Raw genomic sequence first — 24,672 nt, 5'->3', positions numbered from 1 at the left:
GTTTGCATCAGTCTTCAAAAGGAAAGATGCTTCTTCACTAGGAATCATGAGCAAAGCTGAGGTGATCCACGCTCTTCTTTACGCTGGGACATCTCCGACGTGTCTGCCCATCGCACCGACACCAGCAATAGACTGTCCTGTCGCCAACATACCAGCACAGAGCCTCTAGCTGCTGTCACGGGCTCAAGAGCATCTGTTGGCTGTTTACACCTGGGTTTAGAGATCTTTAGAGACTCTTGTAGATGGAAATACCAGTAGCCTTCATTTTTGGTCGCTAAAGAGTTTAAATCTTTCTCCTGAATTCTGAATGTACGGCGTTAAATCTGCTTTAAGGAGAAGGATGAACAAGACTGTGATACTTAAAGGAATGTTCCACTAAAGATTGTCGAAGCACCTGCGTACACTGTGGTGTTCAGCTTTATCGCAGCTCATCCAAACTGGAGGTGACGCGACTTTAACCCGATTCTTCTATTTTTGTAAAGAATCCGACCTGTGTTCCCTTTGTAAATGGAAGAGACTATAAAGCTTTTTATTAAACAAAAAAACAACAAACAAGAATGTAAAGTAAAATCTATATCTGTATTTTTGGATCTTGTCATAGATGATGGCTATATTGATTTACAAATAAAGTATTTTTGGGAACAAGAGCTGTGCGGGTGCCTGGCAGCACGCGGGATGAGGCGGGCGGGCGCTAGGACCGCGGCGCGGCCGGGCGCGGGGCCGGGACATGGCCGCCTTCTGGCCCGCGGGGCGCTGAGGGAGCCGGGGGGCCGCGGGCAGCGGCCGGGCTGGGGGGCGCCTTTCCCCGAGGCGAGCGCAGCCCTCGGGCTTGGCCGGGCGGCTTCGGGGCGAGACGCCCGCTCCCCGCCACCCCGCGCCGCCTCAGGAGGCCGAAGCCCAGCAGCGGGGCGAGGAGCCCGAGCGGGAGGGAGCCCGGCCTCCCCCCTCACCCCCCGCGGCAATGGCATGGCTGCGCCCCGCCTGGCCCCGCGGCGCCCCGCTAAGATGGCGGCCGTGCGGCCCGGCCTGGGCCCGGCGGGCGCCCGAGCCGAGGAAGGCGCCCGGGGCGGCCCCGCGGGCTGCAGCCGGGCCGTGGCCTCCTCAGGGCGGCCGCGGGCTCCGCACGGCCTCGCCCGGCCTCGGGGAGGTGCCGCTGACCAGCGAGCGGTACCGCGTGCGGCGCCTGCCCTTCTCCCGCCTCAGCCCCCGGGACGTGGCGTTCTTCGAGCGCCTGATGCCGGGCAGAGCCGTCACGGACCCGGAGGAGCTGGAACCGTTTAACGTGGACTGGCTGAAGTCGGTCCGAGGTAAGGGGCTGCCGTGGTTTGCGCTCCTGGTGAAACCCCCGCCGTCTGTCGGCACAGCGGAGCGAGGTCTGCCAGCAGCGACCTCGCTGCTGTCCTTAGCAGAGCGTGTCTGCGCACCAGTGAAACGAGTTTTCCCCGTAAAAAAAATAAGAGAATTACCTAGTTTTTTTCAGGCTAAAATAAATTCTTCCTAGTTAATTAACTATCTTCCTGAAACAAATGGGTTCGCTTACCAGCTCCTGAATTTTTCTGAAGTTCTGAATGGACCCTCAGAAAACAGGTGGTGTGAGTTACCTGGTGCTGTTCAACAAAGCTGAAGATTTCATGAAAATTCATGATTCGTGAAAAGATGCATGGAAATTCATGGTTCATGGAAAGACGCATGAAAATTTATGATTCCTGAAAAGGTTCATGAATTCACGATTCATGAAAACATTTCCTGTTGTCCACACTGGCAGCCAAGTCCATGGCCACGTGCAAAGCACTTCAAGGGAAGGCCCGCTGTTAAAAACGTTTGTTTTAAAAGTCATTAAAGCAACTGCCTCACGGTGGAGGAGTACTGCTATCTCACACATCCCTTGCCACCGTGTCCTTTCTGAACTCCGTGCAGCAGGAGACTTGCCATGAGCGTCCCTTGCTTTCGTTGCAGGCTGTAGCAAGCTGTTGCTGAAGCCGCAGACAGCAGCGGAGGTGTCTCAGGTTCTCAGGTAAGGTTTGCCTTTTGTACGGGGTGAGGGAGCTCAGCTCTGGTTTGGGAGGATCAGGCAGGAGAAGGGAACTCCTGGATGTTCAGGCACTGAGTGCACGAGCGCTAATCACTGGAGCTGTGTTTGTCTTGGTGGTATGTCTTGTACTCGAGCTCTGGTGACTTCAGCCCTCCTTTCTGTGCTTTACATCCCCCTGCACTCCCCACTGACTTCTCTGCTCTACGAAATTGTCAAAATTTAGACGTTTCACCAGTGCTCGACATGAGCAGTTATGTTGAAGGGACTCAGGGAGAGTCCCTAAGGAAAAGGGAGAAGCAGCTTGTTGGGTCCAGCGAATTGGTGGCAGCGCTGCCCTAGTTCAGACATGCAAGAGCGGGTACGGTTGAGCATCAGTCTGCGGGATGCTGTTCAGCTGGAGAGCCACAGGCTGCAGGAACCTGCTCACCTGCTCCTAGCTCTTAAAACAAAAGTACAGAGCTTGAGACCTAAAAATAGCTGCTGGTGCAGTGCAGCTTGTGCCATCCATTGCCCTTGAACTCTGGCGAGCTGGGAGAGGATGTGCTGGGTGGCACTTTGCGCTGGAGGGTGGAGCAGCTGAGGCAGAGATGCACAGACTTCATTGCCTATGGGACATTCTTTCCTGAGAGGAGGAGGAGGGCAGTAATGTCTTAAACTGCTGCCAGAGATCGTCTGTCAGAACCCCCTGAGGAAGCTGTTAGCAGAGACCGCTGAATAAATGTATAAACAGAGAGAGGTGTGTTTTCCAGGCAGATACTGCATGGCAGATCTGGGGCTATTCGAGGGGATGACTCCGAGTGTTCATTCCTTTGCACAGGGCTGGAGCGAGGGGAGAGAGGAGCTGTGCTTTCCCACATTTGCAATGAAAGCGCCCCTCTTTATCCATTTAGTCTTTAGGTTGAGCACCGCTGAATTTTAAGGAGCATTGAGCACGCCCACAGCAGGACCTATTCATGGGGAAGTGAAACTTTTCTGATAGACTGGATTATGGCCTTAAGTGACGTAAGACTTGAGAAACCTGCTTTCTTCCAGGTACTGCTCTGAGAGGAACCTGGCAGTGAACCCGCAGGGGGGTAACACGGGCCTTGTCGGGGGCAGCGTTCCTGTCTTCGATGAGATCATTCTCTCCACTGTTCTCATGAGCCGGATCATCAGCTTTGACACCGTGTCTGGTAAATATTGTAGACACGTGGTGCACAGAAACGAGCCCCTGGCTTTAGCCTGGACATTCTTCTGGGAGCTGTAACTGCAGGATCAGCAAGGTTCAGCCCAGCAGCATCGTAAGGGGCATCAGAGATTTGTTTCCTCCAGATTCCTGCTGCTGTTGTAATCCTTAGGTGTTAACAGTAGCAGATGTAAGAAAACATCTGGTGGCAGAAAGAAGAGGAAAGAGAGCAGAAAAGCATGTATATCGTGTTTGCTAAATGAGAAACCCATCAAGGGGGAGAAGAACCGTGGTGGTGAAGGAGGCGTGTGAGAGCCACACTAACAGAGAAGGGAGGAATGGGGAAAACTTGCAGGATGTTTGGGTTTGGAAAGTTAGGAGCCAGGCTGCTTTGAGTATTTCAGTTCTTAAAAGACAGCAAGAAGGGGAACACCAGGCAGAAACAGTCTTAATGTCACTGTATTTCACGTGTCCAGAGCTGGGCATGATCAGATGTTAAGACAATGGCAAAGCTCCCCTGGGGCTGAGGAGGGGTAGGACAATGCCCTGTAACAAGCGTGGGGTTCTTGGTAGTTTAAATTGAACCTCAGAAAGTTTTGGAGGAAGAAGTGGTTGCACCTGCTTATGCTTATCCTGCCTCTTTAGGAGCACCTACTTCCTGGGCATCAGCTCGTTTCTGTTTCAGGAATCCTTGTGTGCCAAGCTGGCTGCATCTTAGAGAAACTCAACGAGTACTTGGAGGAGCGGGGGTTTATCATGCCTCTTGACTTGGGAGCGAAAGGTAGCTGCCACATCGGTGGTAACGTGGCCACAAATGCTGGAGGCCTGCGGCTCCTGAGATACGGCTCCCTCCGAGGGACCGTGCTAGGACTGGAAGTGGTAAGGCGAGTACCCAGCAGCTCCCTCTGTGTTCGCACCTCCACCTCTCACCTGCTGCCTGCTGTTGTAGCTCTCGGCTATCTGCTACATAGACAAAAGTTCCTCTGCAGGCTCATGCTCCTCGCTGTTCCTTTTGTGGCTCTGTCGAGAAGGGCCAACAAGTGTCTTTGCGCATGTAGCATCAGTTACTGCCGCCAAAGCTTCCAGCTTCCTCCTCTGTCCTTACCGACAGAAGCGGTGATGGATGGTGTTCTTATCCAGGGAAGCGAAAAGGAGGTAGGGAGAGCTTTGGTGATCCCTTTACCCGCATCAGGTTGGTTCCTCTGTGGAGTGGTGGGTCTCTGGAGTGCTCTGCTAAGTCCATCCTGCCACGTGCTCTGTTGTTGACTGCTCACTCAGCTTTTAATAGAGCTTTGTGTTTTTTTTTGACTGCTGGCTTTGTCCTAGAGTCCTTCCTGTTCCTCAGCATGCTTCTGCCTGTGCCTCTGTGTGTAAAGGCGGGCATTTGTGATTCTAAAAGATTTATGGTGTTGAAAGCAGAGATCTAATAGAAAATAAATTGAACAATGGGAGCCAGGGCTGCAAAGAATGGCTGATCTTGTGCACCAGTGGTAAGAAAAGTAGAACAAGCTCAGTCTTCTGTTATTTTAGAACATGTGTAAACAGCACCATTTGGAAAAAAAAAAAGGAAAAAACATAAGTAGGAAAGTTTGTGGGAAGATTCAGGTAGGATATAGAGGGATAGAGGGATATATATAGATAGATAGAGGGATATAGAGGATATAGAGCGGAGAGAGCTGGAACCGAGGAACAGTGACAAGACTGGGAACGGCCTGCAGTTGGTGTCTGCTACTGAAGGCCGGCGCTAGCCTTTCATCGGGTTGGTAGCAGACAAGCTTGTTGCAGCACGTTTCTGCATAGGTGCATGGCATCTCTGTGTCCTCGCAGGTGCTGGCAGATGGCACAGTCCTGGACTGCTTGGCATCTCTGCGCAAAGACAACACTGGCTACGATTTGAAGCAGCTTTTCATCGGATCTGAGGGGACCTTGGGAGTTATCACGGCTGTCTCCATACTCTGCCCTCAGAAACCGAAGGCTGTGAATCTGGCATTCCTAGGTAGGAGCTGGTATTAATGATCTCACACCTGGATTCCTAGGCAGGGAAGGGAAGAGTAGTGAAGAGAAGCAAGCACTGGTCAGGCTGCTAGCCTCTCAGACAGCACGCTTGTAACAGGTGTGGCCTGGAAAGCAGGGAGCTGAACTCCTGGGGTAAGGGGAAGGAAGAGTAGACTTCAAGCCCTGACAAACCTGTGGAGTATGTGCAGTGGACCCCAGAATTTGCCTGGACTCTCATAATGGCCTTTAAATTGATCCTGGGTTGCCTTCTTGCCAGTGCTGAGAAGTGAGGGTTGGGTCAGACATTTTGCTGTCAGCTGTCTTAGGATGTTCAAGAGGTCCTTGCCACAGCAAAGACCGGTTGCTCTCTCCTCCTGCTGTTCTGCTCTGACAACTATCCAAGTCCAAACCGTCAGAGGAACTAACAGGGATTGCGTGGGATCCAAACCCACACAGGGTTCAGCTTTCCGAGCGATGGGAAAAGTGACTTGAAGCCTGATAGACTTTTAAAAACTTTTGACAAGGTTTTGAGGGGTTGCTTTTGTTTCTTATTCCTCTTTGTCATCTGTCTGCAGGGTGTCAGAATTTCTCTCAGGTTCTGGAAACCTTTACGACCTGCAGAGCCATGCTGGGAGAGATCCTGTCTGCCTATGAGTTCATGGATGAGAAGTGCATGGAATTGGTTGAGAAACATCTCAAGCTATCCTGCCCAGTAAGAGGTACCAGAGCTGATAACTCTGTCTAAAGAAGAGATACAGGTAGTGTCATTTGGGCTGCAGAAAGAGACGTTATGCTGCTCGGGCATTTTTAGCCCAGTTTTACATGTGTATGTCAGTGAGTGACTGTGCGCGTCCCTTAATTTTTGTACCCAGTATTCAATTCCAAATACACTCGGTAAAAGTCTTTAAAGATATGACTTTTTAGTTCTACCAGTTCCCACAGAACTGCTAGTTTTTTGAACGGCAGTGGCTAGGTAGAGGATAGAACATGGAAGTGAAGCGCCTTCCAGATAAGATTGCCACTTAAGCTGCACTCCTGTCTGGCACAAGAGAATCTGGGCTGAAAAGAAACCTTATAAAACATATCAGGTTTGGGAAAAGATCCAGAATCTGCACTAAATTTGTGTGCTCACAGCACAGAAGAGCGTCTGCTTATTTTGTGCTTTTTCACTTTCAGACAGCCATTTTTATGTTTTAATTGAAACTTCGGGCTCTAACTCAACCCACGATGAAGAAAAATTGAACAGCTTCCTAGAACAGGCCATGACTTCTGGATTAGTCACTGATGGAACTGTGGCAACAGATGATAAGAAGATAAAGGTAAGTTATCATTTCCTCCTGCACAAATCCGCTTGGAATGATTCTCTCCTTGAAACTACATTTTTTATAAGGAAGTGTTTGTCTTGTTTGATGTTTGAAATAAACATGACTGAATGACCTGGTAGCTTATTTGGTATATTGAGTAAGAATGCTAAGAGAGAATAGTTCCTACTGCTGCCTTTTCCCAGAAGGCCTGAGTGGCCTTCTGAGTGGCCTGAGTGGCCTTCTGGGAAGTTTTCAGTGGATGTTTTCTCTTTTAAAAACATCAGGTTAATAAATTATGTCTATCAGTAGGACTTAAGCAGCTTTGGAGAGAATGCCTGTGGCTGTGACACTTGTTCTTTTCTGTCTGGGGTACTGTCGAGCTTAAAGGGTCAGTGTATCACCTTACCGTACAGTGCTGCCAAGAAAGCGTCATTACTGTCTCCCATGAGGCGTAGGATACCGAGGGAAATGTTGATGTTACATGCAAAGAATCAAAGCTTTTCTTCCCTCCATGCCACAAAGCACTGAACACAAGAGGAACTTGGCTGACTGGGATTCCTTCGATCTTTGTTCATCAGATGCTGTGGAGCCTCCGGGAGAGGATCACAGAGGCTCTCACTCACGACGGCTGCGTTTACAAATACGACATCTCCCTGCCTGTGGGGAAGCTGTATGATCTCGTGACTGACATGAGGGCTCGGCTGGGCCAGAGTGCCAAAAATGTGGTGGGCTACGGCCACTTGGGTAAGTGCAGATGCTGGGAAAGGGGGAAAGGAGGTGGTTTCTTTTGTGTGCTCCACGTTTTGCTGTGCACTTCCTAGTAGCTCCTAAAAGTTGGTTTTAGATTACTGGGAGGCAAAGACTAAATAGCTGAGAGCTATCAGAGGAGGAGGATGCGAAAGGATCTTCACTGCCTTCAGCCTGCGTTCCATATATTACTGACAGGTGTGACTGGGCAGCGTAACCACTAGCCACTCAGCAACTGTCAACTGGCTGTTTGTATCTTCTTGCTGTGTACTTTCTGTTTAATTATCCAGGTTATTTAATCGGACCATCGGTGTGATTAATGTACTTAGACACTTTTGGCAGATAAACATGTTCCTGTCCAAAGTAATTAGTCATATTGGCAATCAGTTATGTCTGAGCCATTAACTCTTCAAATGAGAGTGATAAAATTAGTGCACAAAATTAGTGAACCAGCCTTTCGGCTGGTACATTTGTCAGAATGCTTTGAAACTGATTTGATTTTACATACTCCAGAGACAGGTAAGTTGTTAGCAAAGCTGTTCTGTGTTTCCAAACCCATACCCCAAAAAAAAGAACAGAACAGCAAACAAACAAAAACATTCCTCAGCATGCTTGATTTGAGATGATTGGAAAGACAGGTTTTTGTAATAACGGCTGCATTTGCTAACTATTGGCATTGAGGATTAAGCTGTGTACTATGAAGATTTGCTGAAGTGCAGGAGGAGGTTCCAGAATGAGAATGAGTATTTTTTTTCTTTCTTTGTGTGTGTATAATACCCAGTGACTATGAGCTTAATTGAGTATCATCACACGCAACACCAACGGAGAAAAGAAATGCTCTGCTTTCTTTGTTTCTGTTGACACAGTGCCAAAGTGCCCTTAGAACACTGCGCAAGTATAATAGGGAGAGATGCAGTAATGAAGGACTGTACTGAAATTCAAGCATCGTTAGGCAATACTATTGGGGAAGCCATCCGAGTGCAGGGAGAATAATTAATGCAGCACAGTTGTTTGAATGTTAAAATCTCTAAAGTGGGAATTTGAGAGTTGCTTAACTTCCTCAAAGATTGTACTAAAAACGTGGAAAAAACAAAGATCCTATCTGAATTACTTGTGCACGGAGAGGCCTCATGTTTGGTGAAGGACTGTTCACTTCCTTCTAGAAGGAAGACTTCAGTGAATAAGGAAGGCACCGTTGTTGAGTATGGAGATGAAACGGTAATGATTCTCCATTGCAGATCTACAGTTTTTCTTACAGAGCCACCTCTGCAATGTTTTCTTCCAGGAGATGGAAACTTGCACTTGAACATCACAGCAGAATCCTACAGCCATTCCCTGCTGGATGCCATTGAACCATTTGTGTATGAGTGGACTGCAAGGTACAATGGCAGTATCAGTGCGGAGCACGGATTGGGCTTCAAGAAAAAGCAGTTCATTCAGTACAGCAAACCCAGCGAGGCAGTCTTTCTAATGCAGCGCTTCAAAGCCATGTTAGACCCCAAAGGGATCCTCAATCCATACAAGACACTGCCCTCCAGCTCCTGAAGCAACATGTTCTGAGAAGTAAGCAGGTGCCATCACGAGAGGACGACGTCTCTAGTTCGGTAACTGTCTTTTAACACCAAACTGAGGGATCAAGCAAGCATGTAGGATGCTCCTTGGCTTATTTGCTTAGTGTGATGGAACAAGTAAAGGAACGTGGTTCCTCTTTTCAGGGTTGTCTGCTCTTTCTGAAGAAGAGCACATTACGGGTTTTCACTGTGTAGGCTTTCTGTTTAATCTGAACACTGAAACAAAGCGTACAGATTTTTTTTTAATCTTACCTGCTTTTTCTACCATGGGTATGATGTTTAGCGTTGGTAGTAGAACACTTAACTCCTTACATCTCTCAAGCTCTGGTGATTGCTGTTTTTCTTTCCTTTCTGTTTCGTTTACTGCATGCATTCTGCAGTCAAACAGTGAGATCAGCAAAGATCTTTGACTTTCTCCATCACCTGTGTAATATCCTTATTGAGGTAAAACTGTGCAATTAGAAGTCAGACCTTGTAAATCTTGTAGCAAGCACTACTTTTCAGAGGGGAGGAACCTTTGGAGTTTTATATTGCCTTTATGTGAAATTACCTGCCAAATTATAACAGTAGAATTGTTTGTTAAAAATAGAACATATTTACCACCCTTCTCACTTACCTGTCTTGGTGAGGTTGGTAGGGTGGAATCAGGGTTCACGGCATGTGGCTAGCACCAGAGCCAGCTGGTAGCAGCAGTGCCCTTGCTAGTGTGCAGCATTTGGGGGTTCCTTAGAGCGTGAGACCTGCATGCACATGGGGCTGAACGTCAAGAGGCAGGCCTTCTGCTTGTGGTGGGCCTTCAGATCCCACTGCCCACCGCTGCCCTGACGCTGTAAGAGCACTGCAGTATTTTGTCACGTTTTATGTACGTGACTGCGGCATACCAACATCAAAAGTATTACAAACCTGAGTCCACAGAGATACGGGGAGGATTTTATCAGTGATGTTTTGGGTCCACAGCAGGTAAGGACTAACCAGCCAGACACATACATCCTTCCTGCACTTGGTTTCTGTTTCTGAGGTCCTCCACCAAATTTGACTTGTATGAGTTCATCTGGACTGCTCTTTCCAGCCCCTGGGTTCTGCCCTTAGCCTTATCTTGGATTTTGCCAAGATTGTATTGGAGCATTATGGGTTGGAACAGGCAAGCACTGGGAGCAGTGCTTAACAACATAGCTGTAGCAGACATGGCCATTGTCTTTGTGGGGAGGACTCTTAGATACCTGACGAGTGCTGTTCACATCATTACGCCACAAAAGGCAGGAGTCAGAAGTGGCATGACGTGCAAAATGACCATGCAGGGGCAGAGCTGTGCGGGCTGTAGATCTGGCCACGGGAGTGCGTTCTGTTGTTTGACTTAGTACAATGCAATCTCCCCTGTTTCAGGACAAACAGCTTTAAACCTTACACAGAATCAGTAGAAACTATTGCTACTTACATAGGAGCAGTAAAAACTATTCATCAGGATTTTTGACTGTGATTACTCATGTTACTGTGAATGTCTTTGAACTATTGTAACTTAAAAATTGATGTTAATACTGTCTCTAAGGGGTACTCTTCTAATAAAGATTTCTTCACATTTTGAAGCTCTTAGCGTTACGATAGAATTGTAATGAAACTGAGTTTTGATCCTCTTTTAATAAAAGTAACAATTCAAAAGACATTTAAACAAAAAAAAAGCCATACGTTCATTCTCTGTGGGCTGTGATAGTGTGTTTTCATTTCTTGTGTATGTACAGTAAATATAAATTATTATAATTTGATCAAAATCAGAACTTTCTGGTCTGTGCCTCTTCTAGTGACCCAGAGATTTTAAGCAGAAATCTGTTCTTGCCAGAATCCCTTTGTCAAAATGTCTTTGCTGTAGGAGGTATGGCTGGAATCCCAGTGGTGCTCTGTCAGATCCTGCAGAGCCCAGCACCGAGATGCCGAGGTCCTGGGCTGGCTGCGTTGGTTCTGGCTGCCTTTGCTCTTTTATCCTGACCAAGCCCAGCACGGCTGCCTCGCAGCCCAAGGGCTGTGTCCCACCGCCTTCTCAGGACTGACCGGGTGGGTAAAGACTGGAAATCTCTCTCTTCATTGGGCTATTCAGGGTTTTCCTTCAGGTACCTCTCTACTCTGCGTTTCCTCTGGAAGCCCTGCTTTCCTTGGGAAGTCTTCAGCCCCTTCGAGAGGTGTTTATGCACGAAAGGAGCTTGTCAGGAGTAAATGTGTGGTCTTGAGAGTTAAGGCCCATCGCTGTTGATCCTATATTCTGGCTTTTCACTGCACCAGGCTGAAGAGAATTGAAGGAAGGTGAGAAAGTGTTTCTGCCAGATTATGCAGCATGGTCTCTTCTAGGGGCTCAAGAGCTTGGGTGTGAATCCGTCCCTGGCAGAGTAAGGAGCTGATGCAGTATCTCCTCCTCTCCCCGAGCTGTGGGCTAGCAACTGCCCCTTTGCATAGAATGGTTCTTCCTCCGTCATCGGTGTCTGTCCTTCCCCTGTGTCTGCTCTGAGCGGTGTGAGATCAGTTCTGTTGCCTTTGGGTTGAGCTACAGCAGAGTTTGCTGCTTTGATCTTCAGCACGTCAGTTGCACTTTGGTTTTTGGGAGCTCCTTGTGTCTGGGTGCAAGCCCAAGGACATGCTGGGTGGCTGCGTCAGAGCAAATCTCATGTGTGGCCCTCCTAAAGCCTTGGCTAGAGTCCCAACCGAGAGCCGCCTTCCTCTACAGCTTCAGCTAAGGAAACAGTTTAGACACATTTTGTGTCCTGGTTGCCTCCATGGTGCTGTGTGTGGATATTTCAGCTTTCTTCCCACTGGTTTGCTCTGATTTAGTAGTGAAGTGCCATCGGTCAGAGGAGGCATCTCCTTTGGGGTGTACAGGTGAAGCCTCGGGCACACAGGAGAGGATGCCATCACCACCATCTCCAGGTGAAAATCTTGCTCTTCCTCTCTCGTTTTGATGTAACATGCTTGAAAAAACCCACACTAGTGTCAGGCTGTGGGGTCGCTAGCAATGCCACTGCCAGGCTGTCCCAAGGAGGCATCAGCGTTGCTGCAGGTACAGGTTCGCAGTCCTGGAAGGACAGACCAGAGAAGAGAGGGTTCCTGGAGGTTTAACCTCAGGGTAGCAGTAACTGGGAGGGCTTCGATGCCAGAAGCCAGGCTGAGGGGAGCATTTCCTGCTTCCTTGGCTCCCTTCTCCTACATAAAATATCAGGACAATAAAATCATTCTGTTTGACCTTCAGAAGGATCGCTGATTCCAAAAGGTGTAGGAAAAAGTAGGTTCCTCAAGTAGGAGTGTGAGAGGGGAAAGGAGACGGTGGTGTAGGAAAGGATCAGAAGTCAGCACAAGACCTGCTGGCAGTGGAAGGCGACCTTACAACAGCTTGGTTTTACTCGTGCAATTCTCTCAGACTTTGTGTGCCCTCTCGCAAGCATGCCCCATGCACTGTGTGTCCACGTCGTCTGCCTAGGGTCACTTCTGGGCAACAAGGAGGATGAAGGATGTTTGGACAGGCCTTCTGTACCCCTTGGGAGTCACTGATTATTATGGGATAATCCTGTTGATTCCGGATCTTGCCTGATCCTCCACAAACCCCAGGCACTGTCTTTGTTTCCTCGCTTGAGCGGGGTTGTTTGGCCACATCCTGCCTCTGTTTTGAGATGACAGGAGAGATCGTCAGGCACAGTTTGGCCTACAGAACTACACGGCCACCCTTTTGTTGCTGGAGCGCGGGTCATCTCCTGATGAGTCTCCTCCAGTGTTTGCTGATGTTCCTACTGTCAGCCACATCCGTGTTTGCCACTACGTGCACGTCACTCAGCCCAGCAACTGCTGTACCTTGTGCTCCTGCACAAACATTTCTGTTCAGACCTGTTCAGACCTGTTCAGCCTTCACTCAGCATCAATTCGTTCAGTTTTATTCCTTCTGTTATAAATCTCCCCAGCACAGAAACACCCCTGAGGGGCCCTGACACAGCCTCTTCCCCAGGCTGTAGAAATGCAAAGCCAAACCCTTCTTTCCCTGCTGAGGAGCTGCTGCAGTACCTACCTCCTGCCCTCCTAGAGCTGCGTCCTGCGCAGCCCAGCTGGCTTCTGCATTCATATCCCACCGGTCCCAGGTTAGGCTCCTGGCTGGGAATGCCTCGCCAGGCTTCATGAGACCAGCAGAGACAGTTGTCTTACCCAGTCGCCGTCTTTTCCATTACCTGCTTGTCAGTAATTTCTGCTCTCTCACAGTGAACTGAAATAGATGATCCATCCAGAGCATTTTTCCTGGAAGAAAACCATCCTGAAGAGTCTCTTTTTTTTCTGTTTTTATCCAGAACACCTCTCTACAAGGCTGCAAGCTGCTGAGCTGAATTAAGGATGGTGGCTTACAGCCCTGCATTATAGCACCCATCCATCACAGCGTAGTTCTAAGGTTGTGACTCTAAATTTGCCACGTGGATGCTTTGACGGAACAACCGCCATACAGCCTGCAGTGTCAATATTTATCCCTACGCTGTGATCTCTTCAATCCCTTCTCTCTCTCTGCTATCGAGGCACCCTGTACCTCTCCCTTCATTCCTCAGGGGCTGTCAGGGAGGAGCTGATCGTCTTCTTCAGGCCTCTGGCCACCACATTGCTGCCATCTTACCATCTTTGCATTTTCCTATAGCTAAAAGCTAGCTCGGGCAGCAGTGCCCTTTAGAGTAGCCCCAGTACGATGTTACCCTGATCCAGCAGTAGTAACCCCAGAGGAAATAGCTCCTCAGTCTCTCCCAGTAGTGATTTGAAACGGTGTGTTCCTAAATGACCTTCCACTCCTTGAAAATTCACATCAAGGGACTGGCACTCAGTCATCATGCTCTATATATAGCTTTTGGTGAGAGCTTAGGATGAACTTAGTGGTGTCCCTGGAGTGGGACGGACATTTGGACCTAATGCGGGTGTGAGCCAAAGCCTGGAGTTGCTTTAGTTAAGAGAGGGTTAAGTGGAGGGACCGATGCTGTTGTTAGCAAACAAGGCAGAAGGTGAAAGGCTCCCGCCTGAGCTGTTTGTGTATCAGACGATGCAAAAATAGAGAAAGTCCGTAGAGTGGTAAAGAAGAAACATGAAGGATTTGCTTTCTGCTAAGTTAATCTGATACAACCTGTTCTTTCCAGATCAGGCTGTTTATATTCTCTGTCTTTTTCCTACTCCGTTCTTTTTTTTTTTTTTCCACAAACCACTGACCATAAGAGTTTGAAATGCAGGCTTTACACATGAATGGTTCTCTTTGGGAAGTGGAACTTTCCATACTGCTCTTCTTTTTTTTTTTTTTTTTTTTTTTTTCTTTTTTTTCAGCTATGTATGGAGAGCGTGCTAGGGAGGGAGCCAGGGCTGGCAGATAACCCGGGGCTGCGCAGTGGCCAGAGGAATTCCAACAGTCACATTTAGCCGCCTTCTTTACACACTGAGAGCCATAAACACAGCGTTACAATCACCATCTCGGACAAACAACAAAGCAATTACCTTGAGGGAATGGAACCCCAGTTACCGTGGGGTTATATTATATAATCTTTTATATATTAATTAATTGCCAGTATTATCCTGATGTTCAAAGTTCTCAATGATGCTTTCAAATACTGGTTTACTGTTGTATATAGGAGAGAGAGAGAGGTGTGCACATATGTGTGCATGTATTTTTTGATAAAGAATCATTGTGGTAGAAATTTTTTGTCCACAGTCTGTTTTTTTTTTGTTTTTTTTTTCTAGGACAGACTTAAATATTGGAAGGATGAGAAGTGTCTATGGCTGCTCAACACCTTGAAGCAGCAGTCTTCTGGCATGGTGAGGAAGGACTTGACTCTCTCCTAACCAAGTGGGCTGTATGGAGCTGTTCATCCTGCCCCAGCGAATTCTGTGTCACCTGCATGACCTTCATTGCTTCCAGTCTTGGAGCAAGCCGGCGCTGAGCTATGTCAAAGATTTCTTTATGGCACCATATTTTCTGCATAACCAAACCTGAACAGGTGGGACATTTCTTGTACAACACCCAAGGAGTGAGCAATAAATCATCTATAAAAGCATAAAAAATGGTCTTTTATGATTCATGGGCTCTACCGGGTTCTGAACAAGATACCACACAATTGACGGGTAAAAATTAACAAGAGAAAGAAGTTTGTTAAGTGGTGCCCTACTGCCAGCAGCAGCTGGCACCGTGCTAAGAATAACGGTGCCAGCTAGAAATACTTCAGAAAACAACACACTGGCTCACGTTCTACCATGGAACTCAAAAAAAGACGCCCTATACCTGCTAATCTCTGAATCAGCACTGTGGGACTGACCTGAAGAAGGTGTGATTTAAAAAGAAATGCAGTATATTTGAATTTAGCAGCTCTCAGGAGGAACACCAGAACGCTGAGTACATGCCTGCTGGTGGGACAGGTTGGTGCCACCATCTGAAAAGGTGGCACCATGCATGGGGAGGGAAAGGGGACTGTGTCATAAGGTGCATAGGAGTGGCATAGCCATAAATGCCCCACTCTTGACTGATTACTGCCAAATTCCAGGCTGGAAGAGGTGCTGCAATGTTTTATTGCCCGCATTGGGCATGCATCAGCTACCTCCCATAAGCACCAATTCCTCTGCTGAGCGTGGGCTCTGGGAGGCCACAGCAGTGTGTGTATGTGGAGAGAACTGGGGACTGGGATCAGGCAGCCTTCATTGCTGATGTACAGTGCAGTGGAGCTTCTGCTGTCCCCTGCCCAGCCCTTGCTCCTGCTTCTTCTCCTCCCTTGCCTTTCTGAGGAGATCCCTCGGTGCAAGGAGATGATGCCAGGACAGGCAGCAAGAATGCAGCAAATGGAAGAATTGCAGTGGCATGAGGCATCACAAGACCTCTTCTTGCATGAGTTGTTCTGCAGTTGTCCCCGTGCAGATGAGCAGAAGCGGCTGGAGGCAGCTCCTCTCTGAGCTCGTGCACGCTGTGCCTTCTCCCAGCATAACCCCAATGTGGGGGTTGGGGAAACTGCCCCCACCTCCAGACCTGCAGGACAAATCCTGCTCTCCCTGGGCAAACTGCATCAAGAAACCCAGTTTGTGAAGTGCTGGCGTACAGGAGCCTTGGTGGACTTCCATATTCACGTGTAATGCAAGTTGCAGTGGTCATTAATAACACCAGAAACTTGTAGATGAATCATCAAATATAGCTCAGCTGGTGTAGGTGCAAAAGTGTGGTGCTTTTTTTTCTTTTTTTTCTCCCAAGACTTAGATACAGCAAAGGACCTAAGCTCTTATCCTCCAGTTACTGTAACTCGGTTTTCACTGGGAAAGGCTTTGAGCCTAAGTGGTTTGTGTCTTGGGCTTTTATGCCGGTGGTGCTTCTTAAAATGAAGGGGGATTTCCAATAGCCGAACACCATTCCTGTTTTGCTGTTGTCCCTAATTTCCTGCTGCCAGACATGTCTGACAGAGAAGTCTGGACCTGTATCTCCAGGCAAGAACTGGAGGAAAGGCATCTCAGGTACCGAGCACCGCAGCAGGAGGTGTGGCAGCACATGTCACTCTGGAGGGGCTGCAGAAAATGAAAGGGACCAGTGATGCCCTCCTTCGGCCCCCAGCCCAGCATCCTGCCCGCATCAGCTCCGTGCCTCCCTCCTGCAGCCAGGCACAGCATTTGTGCGCAAGTTTGTCTTCCCCAATCTGTACCCTTGTTCTTGAGGGGGGGTCCCTGCTAAGGAACCTGCTAAATCTTCAATTCCCTGCAAAACTGCTGCAAACCCTGTCTCCTAAGGCAGCCCTGGAAAAAGCATCGGTGCTTGTGTAAATGTGATGCCATACCAGAACTGTTCATGGCTTATTAACTTCCACCCGCCCCTGGGAACACCTAGCCACTCCCTTTGTCCTCACCTGTCCCAGCCATTCATAGCAGCGACAGGATGCTAGAAATAGACACCCTTACACCAAATCCGTCAGAGACCGTAAACGAAAGGAGTTTTGGAACTGATTTGCAAAGGAGATACTTTCTAGCTCACAGCAGCAAGGCAGCATGAAAACCCTCAGGTGCACTTCAAGGTAAGGGGAGAGGGATGTGAATGTTAAAAGGTGCAGAATTAAAACGTGATTTGTAGAGAGGTCTGATTCAGATAGTTCAGTTAATCTATTTAAGTGATTAATAACCTATAGTTAGTTACAGTTTGCTCCGGGGTAGAGGTTAATTTCAGTGTGTGTCTCCTCCTGTATTCCAAGTCTTTTAATTTGAAAGAACCTTGTTATGTTGACACAGATCCTTAGAGATGTTGTTTTCAGCTTAACGCAAATAAACAAAAAGGCTGTCCCACCTTAAAGCATCCGTAGCAGCACATTCAAGTGCTACCTTTGTCAAAAGGACAAACTCTTCGGCTTAGAAGAATTTGTGTTTTAGTGGTAGCTCTGAAGCGGGTCCTCAAAGGATCCCAGGCTGGTTTCATACCCCGCATGCTTCGGTGATTTCTGTGCAACACTCAGATTTGAACTCTTGAACTTTTGCTTTGGGGAAGACTGTATTAAAGGGGCAGAAAAGCAGGTAGTGTGTTGGCAACGAGGGGTGCTCTGAACGAAACCTGCGTCTTGTGGCTGCGTTGAACTTCACTCCCCCCAGGCGAAATGCCTCCTTGCTGCGTGCTAGGGAGGAATAAAACCCTGCAGCCACGATTCTGCACGTCATGCCCTGTATGCTCCTGTTGATCCGGCTGATAGTTGTGAAATACCTCTGCTTATGGCTTTAACTGTTCATACAAAAGATCAGCTCTGTCCTCTGCAATGCTAGGCACTCGCACTGTTCACCTTCAGCAAACAGAGCAGAACGGCTCTGGAACAAGCGGGACCTGTCTTTCCTGAAGGGAATAAAAGATAGCAGATATTTTAGCCAACATTGTGCATGGTGTCTGTCGGCATTCGGTTTTAGAAATGACTTGGTCAGAGAGTTGTGACAAAGGTAGGTGTGTGGTCAAGGGAACAGTCTTCGAGAGCAGCACTGGCTCTCACAGAGATGTGCCGGGGTGGTGAGGGCAGGATGGGCGGTGAAGCCCCACGTGCAGGTTGGTGACACTTGCTGCGAGTGTGGCTGAGCCCCAGAGAGGTGGGGACAGGCTCCCTGGTGCTGGGCTGGCCAGGGTGAGCAGCAGCTCCTTTGCCCCATTTCCAGTGAGGTTCCCAGGCCCCCTGTGCATCCTTCCAGGAGCCCCTGTCTCCCCAGGAGCCCCAGACCCCCCAGGACTTTCTATCCCAGACCTTGCTGCCCATGCTGGCACAGGGAACGCTGGAAACAGGACTGAAGGAGAGGGCAGGACGAGACGCAGGGCTTGGCGGCACCCCACAGATGTGCTCCCATCCTTTCAGCCCCCCTCCCTGGCCTCCATTTTCCCATTCTTGTTCCTGGAGGTTCCCTCAGCCTGAAGGCCCCATGTGTTACCCCCAGTGTCGCCAGCAGTGAGAGCTGGCCATGCCTGGCCACGAGGCTCTGGTGGGAGCACCCAGTTACACTGCAGACAGGCTCGGCTCACTGCACATTTGGGTATCTGGAAGCAGGATGACAAAATGTAATTGCTTGTAAACGTCAGTGACTAATAAGATAATAAGGGTTACTTGGAGGTGATAAGTTGTAGAGCTGTAAAGAGCCCATTCAGCTTCTTTCTCATAACATAGCAATGATAATCTTTATGGCACATGTTGCAGCTGACTTATTTTCAGGATGTTTAGGTATATGTTGATTCACTTACCTATTGAAAGATCAATCAGAGTATAACTGCTTTCCGTTTTGGGTACACTGCCTGAGCAAACAAGTTCCCTATTGCACACATTCAGTTCTGCAGGAAAGAGGCAGAAGAAGGCTGTAGCCAGATTGCCTTAGGAAAGGCCTCCAGGCAGGCAGGGAGGCACTTTCTGGAACACCATCACACCAGCATCAGCTTCACCTTAAGTGAAAGACCGAGAAAATAAGCAGGGGGTGCATTCAAGAGACAAGAGCCTGCTGGCCTCTCCGCATTTCTTCCCTAGTCTCAGCTCTACTTGTATATAGAGAGTGATCAAAGGAAAGGGGTTGTCTCACCCCTGGGAACAAAAAGTGAAGAAATATTGATGGAAAGCTGCCCCGTTTATGTCCTGAAACTCTTCTTTCAGCAGCTGTGCTGCAAATCCCCATCAGAGGTTGGTGCTGGCTGCGTCCAAGGGGCTTCCTGGGCCTTGGGAAGGGCTCTTCAGCCCAAGGGTTTCCCTTGCAGGAGGGCAAGTGCTTTCATTCAAAGCAAAGCTTACAGCAAAGGTGTTTATTTTATGGGAAGCAAAGCCAGCACGCTTTCTGCTATGCCATGGCCCAGGCCCTGCATTCTGATTCCTCTGTGTTTGCATTCATTTTATGGCACTTCAATCATTCGGCAGGTGGTCACGATTGCTGTACTTTCATGTGTGGTTCCTAATTTTCTGTTGTTTTCTGTTGGACTTTGCGCCCATCCTGTCTCCAGTTTTCCATGGCTGTATCTGGCTGTCAGAGCCCTGCTTGTCACACTGTGGCCGGAGTCATGCAGCGATGGCTGCGTCTGGCTGTGGGTAGACTCTGACAATGTAATAAAAAAGGGCTGACGGACCATGCACCAACCACATATGGCTGGTGTGCAACGACAGCTATGTGTCCGTCATCTTACCCCACAAATAGGGGACAGCCCAGAGCCTGCTGAGCTCTTCTGCACTGCAGTGGGCTGCCAAGATCTTCCCCTTGAGCATGGATGCCTCTCAAGGGTATTCCTCGAGGTTGAGAGATTCCTGTGATAGATACTTGGTAAGTGACTATTAGCTAGCTTCTTGAAGCTATACTTGCAAGACTGAGAAACTTCTTACTCGCTAAGAGCTTGCTAACTTGTTATATGGTATTGAGTGATATAAAGGATTGATTGCTTGGTAGAGTTCCATGGGATAAGGCCCTGGAGGGAAGAGGTACCCAAGAAAGCTGGTTGATACTCAAGGATCACCTCCTCCAAGCTCAGAGGCAATGCATCCCAACAAAGGGGAAGTCAGGCAGAAATGCCAGGAGGCCTGCATGGCTGAACTAGGAGCTCCTGGCCAAACTCAAGCAGAAAACGGAGGCCTAGGGAGGGTTGAAGCAAAGACAGGTAGCCTGGGAGGGATACAGCGATATTGTCTGAGCAGCCAGGGATCAGGTTAGGAAAGCTAAAGCCGTACTAGAATTGAATTTGGCCAGGAACATCAAGGGCAACAAGAAAGGCTTCTATAGGTACATTGGTGATAAAAGGAAGACTAGGGATATTATGGGCGCTCTCCAGAAGTAAATGAGAGACCTGGTTACCTGGGAAATGGAGAAGGCTGAGGTACTCAATGACTTTTTTGCTTCAGTCTTCACCAACAAGAGCTCCAGCCACATAGCCCGGGCCCCAGCAGAACAAGGCAGGGACTGGGAGAATGAAGAACCACCCTCTGTAGAAGAAGATCAGTTTCAAGACCAGATAAGGAACCTGAAGGTGCACAAGTCCATGGGGCCTGAGGAGATGCATTTGTGGGTCCATCTGTGGATCCTACTGGTGGATGTAGTTGCTAAGTGACTGTCCATCATATTTGAGAAGCTGTGGCAGTCTGATGAAGTTCCCACTGACTGGAAGAGGGGAAGTATAACCCCCATTTTGTAAAAGGGAAAAAAGGAATACCCAGGAAAACTACAGGCTAGTTGGTCTCACCTCTGTACCTGGTAAGGTCACGGAGCAGATCCTTCTGGAAACTCTGCTAAGACACATGGAAAATAAGGAGGTAATTGGTGACAGTCAACATGGCTTCACTAAGGGCAGATCATGCCTGACAAATCTGGTGGCCTTCTACAGTGGGGTTACAGCATTGGTGGATAGGGGAAGAGCAACTGACATCACCTACCTGGACTTGTGCAAAGCATTTGACGCTGTCCCCCATGATATCCTTATCTCTAAATTGGACAGACATGGATTTGATGGCTGAACCACTTAATGACTGAGGAATTAGCAGAATGGTCGCATTCCAAGAGTTGTGGTCAATGGCTCAATGTCCAGGTGGAGATCAGTAATGAGTGGTGATCCTCAGGGGTCAGTATTGGGACCTGCACTAATTAACGTTTTTGTCAATGACATGAACAGTGGGACTGAGGGCACCCTTAGCAAGTTTGCCAACAATGCCAAGCTATGTGGTGCAGTCAACACGCTGGAGGGAAGGAATGCCATCCAGAGGGACCTGGACAGGCCTGAGAGGTGGGCCTGTGTGAACCTCATGAGGTTCAACAAGGCCAAGGTCAAGGTCATGCACCAGGGCTGGGGCAATCCCAAGCACAAATAAAGGCTGGGTGGAGAATGGATTGAGAGCAGCCCTGAGGAGAAGGACCTGGGTGTGGTGGTTGATGGGAAGCTCTACACAAGCCAGCAATGTGTGCTTGCAGCCCAGAAAGCCACCCGTACCCTGGGCTGCACCAAAAGCAGCGTGGGCAGCAGGGCGAGAGAGGGGATTGCCCCCCTCTGCTCTGCTTTCATGAGACCCCACCTGGAGCCCTGCACTCAGCTCTGGGGCCCCCAGCACAGGAAGGCCAGGGAGTTGTTGGAGTGGGTCCAGAGTAGGCCACGAAGATGACCAGAGGGCTGGGGCACCTCCCTTATGAAGACAGGCTGAGGCAGCTGGGGTTCAGCCTGGAGAAGAGAAGGCTCTGGGGAGACCTTATAGCAGCCTTCCAGTGCCTAAAGGGGGCTGCAGGAAAGCTGGGGAGGGACTCTGGGTCAGGGGATGGAGTGATAGAACAAGGAGTAATGGTTTTAAACTAAAAGAGGGGAGATTTAGATTAGATCTAAGGAAGAAAAATTTTACTCAGAGGGCGGTGAGGCCCTGGCCCAGGCTGCCCAGAGGAGCTGTGGGTGCCCCATCCCTGGCAGTGCCCAAGGCCAGGCTGGATAGGGCTGAGGGCAGCCTGGGCTGGTGGGAGGTCTTTCTGCCCATGGAAGGGGATTGGAATTAGATGATCTTTAAGGTCCCTTCCAACCAAAACCATTCTATGATTCTATGATTGCGTATATAATCCTTTAGACATAAATTGTCAGCCAACCCCATGGGAGGGTCTCTCTGGTGCTTTTAGTCTGACCTGGTTCTCTATGCAGTAAATAGCCCAGAGTGTACCTTGACATTTGAAATCTTGTTAAGTCACTGTTTTATCTATGATTAAGCTTAGTTAGATCACTGCAATACAGCAATCAATATATTGCTGCTTTGCTCTTGCAATTGAAGTGCAGAATTCCGTTCACGAAATGGGAGAAGCTTGAAGCGAATAAACTCTAAATGAACAAACTCTAAGGCCTCAGAAACCCAAAAGAAGTAGGTTGTGTGGGTGAAAATTAGGGAATGAGAGTTAAAAAAAAGTGATTTCTCGTTGTCCTGCCTCAAACCCCAGAGCTGCTGATGCAGCTGGTGGCTGGCACCGTAAAGAAATTACGGTCCCAGTGACGGAAGCCCCGAGGACAGCATGCAAAGCTTCGTGGTTCACATTTGGGGAGGGGTTGTCTTCTACGAGATAACATTCACAGAAATTCTGGTCTCTTTCCAGGTATACCAAATGTTTCCTCTTCTTCAACTTTTTTGTGGGAATCGCCCTGTTGGGATTCTTCCATACAACTAGTAAAAATCTGTAAGTCTAGAAAGAGCAAGAACAACTAGTTGCTTGACTTCACCTCTGCAGGGCAACAAGGATCTGACCTGTGACACTTGATTTAGCTCCCTCAATCTAAGGTAATGCTGGAAGGGCAGCAACCCAAAATCAGGCCCTAGATCCACATTTGGGCACACAAGTGATCAAATGAGCCAAAGTGCAGCTCTTTAAGGCAAAAACAGCCAAATGACAAATTAAAAGGGGATTGAGCTGAAGTATTTGGGCCCTACTTGGCAAGTGAGGAGCTGGAGAAACAGAAAACTGTCCAACATCCATGCCTAAGGGATGGGGCTTGTTTGGGTTGGTGCCTCGCTCCAGCTGCTGCTGTGGGGTCAGGAGAACCCACTTGCATTTGGCTCCTGAAGCTTTACTGCCATGGGAGAAAAAGAGATGGTTAGCTGAGCTTTGCCAGGTCTAAGAGACGGGGTACGGCACTGGAGAGGCTGTTTTCCCCATGCATTGCCTTCCTGCAGATTCTGGAGGAGCTCTGCACAGTTGCTGGTAACTCCCACACCGTGTCACGCCAAAACCAATGTCATGTTCCTGAAGACCCACAAGACTGCCAGCAGCACCGTCCTCAACATCCTGTTTCGGTTCACAGAGAAGTATAACCTCACCATCGCCCTCCCAGCTGACCAGCGCTTCCACCTGGGTTACCCGAAGAGATTCATGACCAGCTTTGTGGAGAAATTTCAAACCAAAGGGCAAAACTACAACATCATGTGCAACCACCTGCGGTTTAACCCCTCAGAGGTAAGAGCCACGGCACCTGTGGAGGTACACAGTTGAACAAACAGGGTCCCTGGACTAACAGCCCCTCTTCTTCCTCCCCACAAACAGGTGCATAAGGTGATGCCAGGGAACACCTTCTACTTCTCCATCCTGAGGAACCCTATTTTTCTGCTGGAATCTTCCTACGTCTACTACAAGAACGTGGCCCCTGCCTTCAGTAGCTCCAAGGACGTGAATGAATACCTGGCATCGCCCTTGAAATATTACCGTGAGGAGGATTACACGAAAAACATCTACGCCAAGAATAACATGTGGTTTGACTTCGGCTATGATAACAACGCAGAGGGCAATGAAAACTACACCCAGGAGGTCTTAAAGGAGATTGAACAGAACTTCCACCTGATCTTGATAGCAGACTACTTTGATGAGTCCATGATCCTCCTGAAGCACACTTTGTGCTGGGATCTAGATGATGTGATCTACTTTAAGCTCAATTCCAGAAGCAATGACACTGTCCAGACCTTGACTCCAGAAAGCAAGGAGAGGATAAAGACGTGGTGCTCGCTTGACTGGAACCTCTACCTGCACTTCAATCGGAGCTTCTGGAGGAGAATTGAGGAGACCATAGGACTTGAGGAGCTGGAGAAAGAGGTAAATCACCTGCGGATGAGACAGAAGGAGCTCATGGAGACCTGCCTCTTGGGCCAAGAGGCAGTGGTGAAGACTCACATCAAGGACAAAACTCTCTTGCCTTTTCAGTCAGGGGATGCAAATATCCTTGGTTACAACATCAGACCAGACTTAAACAACGAGACTCTGAAAAACTGCCAGAAAATGATTGTGCCAGAACTCCAGTACATGTCCTATCTTTACTCCCTTCAGCACCCACACAAGAAGAGGAAGCCGTTAGACCTTCCCTTGCCATGGAGCAGTTCCCTGGAGAAGACACGGGTCCCAAGTCAAAACTAGAGCGTACGCCAGCCTCTGCAGCATCCCACTGCTGTGGCCCTTTGCATCGCCAGGGTTTGGTGATGAGACTCTTGCACACGAGGGGGATACTGGGGGGGTGGGGGTCATTTGAAAGCTACCTCCACTCTCCAGCTTTTATTTTATGGGAAAAAAAAAAAACCTTATATTTCTCTACATTTACCGCCTCTGTCATTAGGTGGGTGCCACCCACTCCTCTCTTCCCCTCTCATGGGGTCGTGACGCTTGCTGGGGCACTGAGCCCACCACGTGCTTGCAGTCCTCCTTCCCAGCTCACCGAGGTTGAGGCAGGTCCCAGAACGCCTCCAGCCAAGGACTTGGCCAGATAATGCTCAGGTCCGTGCCGCTCACAGGTGTGCTGCTGCTATCACACGCAGGGGACAGCCCAGTGCTCCTGGGAGCTGGCAGGCTTTCGGGCTGGGTTAGATTTTCCTCCCCCTTAATCATTAATCAGGGGCTTAATCATTTGGTTTGCATTTGACCTTTTTTTAA

The 24,672-nt window shown here is 48.8% G+C and overlaps 2 protein-coding genes across 5 annotated transcripts; both read left to right on the top strand.

Annotated features, from left to right (window-relative positions):
* The first annotated feature begins 782 nt into the window (after positions 1-782).
* Positions 783-14,768, top strand: D2HGDH (D-2-hydroxyglutarate dehydrogenase). 2 transcript variants are annotated; one of them, XR_007168511.2, is made up of 10 exons: positions 783-1,307; positions 1,957-2,014; positions 3,065-3,204; positions 3,883-4,076; positions 5,025-5,193; positions 5,768-5,911; positions 6,369-6,511; positions 7,075-7,240; positions 8,529-8,847; positions 14,539-14,768. XR_007168511.2 is itself a non-coding variant. In XM_048077346.2 (9 exons), exons 1-9 carry the CDS (start codon positions 962-964, stop codon positions 8,786-8,788), a joined length of 1,620 nt encoding a protein of 539 aa, XP_047933303.2. In that variant the 5' UTR covers positions 783-961; the 3' UTR covers positions 8,789-10,393. The 2 variants fall into 2 exon arrangements, 1 of the variants encoding a protein (XP_047933303.2); XM_048077346.2 differs by lacking the exon at positions 14,539-14,768 and having other exon boundaries at positions 8,529-10,393.
* A 200-nt stretch (positions 14,769-14,968) lies between these two features.
* GAL3ST2 (galactose-3-O-sulfotransferase 2) lies at positions 14,969-24,530 on the top strand. 3 transcript variants are annotated; one of them, XM_067002471.1, is made up of 4 exons: positions 14,969-16,838; positions 22,360-22,440; positions 22,935-23,214; positions 23,302-24,530. In XM_067002471.1, the coding sequence occupies exons 1-4, from the start codon at positions 16,813-16,815 to the stop codon at positions 24,160-24,162; spliced, it is 1,248 nt and encodes a 415-aa protein (XP_066858572.1). In that variant the 5' UTR covers positions 14,969-16,812; the 3' UTR covers positions 24,163-24,530. The 3 variants fall into 3 exon arrangements, with proteins under 3 accessions (XP_066858572.1, XP_066858573.1, XP_066858574.1); XM_067002472.1 differs by lacking the exon at positions 22,360-22,440 and having other exon boundaries at positions 23,302-24,329; XM_067002473.1 differs by lacking the exon at positions 14,969-16,838 and having other exon boundaries at positions 22,255-22,541; positions 23,302-24,325.
* The last annotated feature ends 142 nt before the right edge of the window (positions 24,531-24,672 follow it).

This window comes from Anser cygnoides, chromosome 9 (genome assembly GCF_040182565.1).
Source record: "Anser cygnoides isolate HZ-2024a breed goose chromosome 9, Taihu_goose_T2T_genome, whole genome shotgun sequence".
Taxonomy (NCBI): domain Eukaryota; kingdom Metazoa; phylum Chordata; class Aves; order Anseriformes; family Anatidae; genus Anser; species Anser cygnoides.
The sequence above is the reverse complement of the archived record's forward strand: the minus strand, read 5'-3'. Positions and strand labels throughout refer to the sequence as shown.

Coding starts and splice junctions, on each gene's coding strand:
- D2HGDH (XM_048077346.2), top strand. CDS start 962: ATGGCATGGCTGCGCCCCGCCTGGCCCCGCGGCGCCCCGCTAAGATGG. Junction 4,077..5,024: donor CCGTGCTAGGACTGGAAGTG/GTAAGGCGAGTA, acceptor GTGTCCTCGCAG/GTGCTGGCAGATGGCACAGT. Junction 5,912..6,368: donor GCTATCCTGCCCAGTAAGAG/GTACCAGAGCTG, acceptor TTTCACTTTCAG/ACAGCCATTTTTATGTTTTA.
- GAL3ST2 (XM_067002471.1), top strand. CDS start 16,813: ATGAAAACCCTCAGGTGCACTTCAAG. Junction 16,839..22,359: donor ACCCTCAGGTGCACTTCAAG/GTAAGGGGAGAG, acceptor GTCTCTTTCCAG/GTATACCAAATGTTTCCTCT. Junction 22,441..22,934: donor CATACAACTAGTAAAAATCT/GTAAGTCTAGAA, acceptor GCCTTCCTGCAG/ATTCTGGAGGAGCTCTGCAC.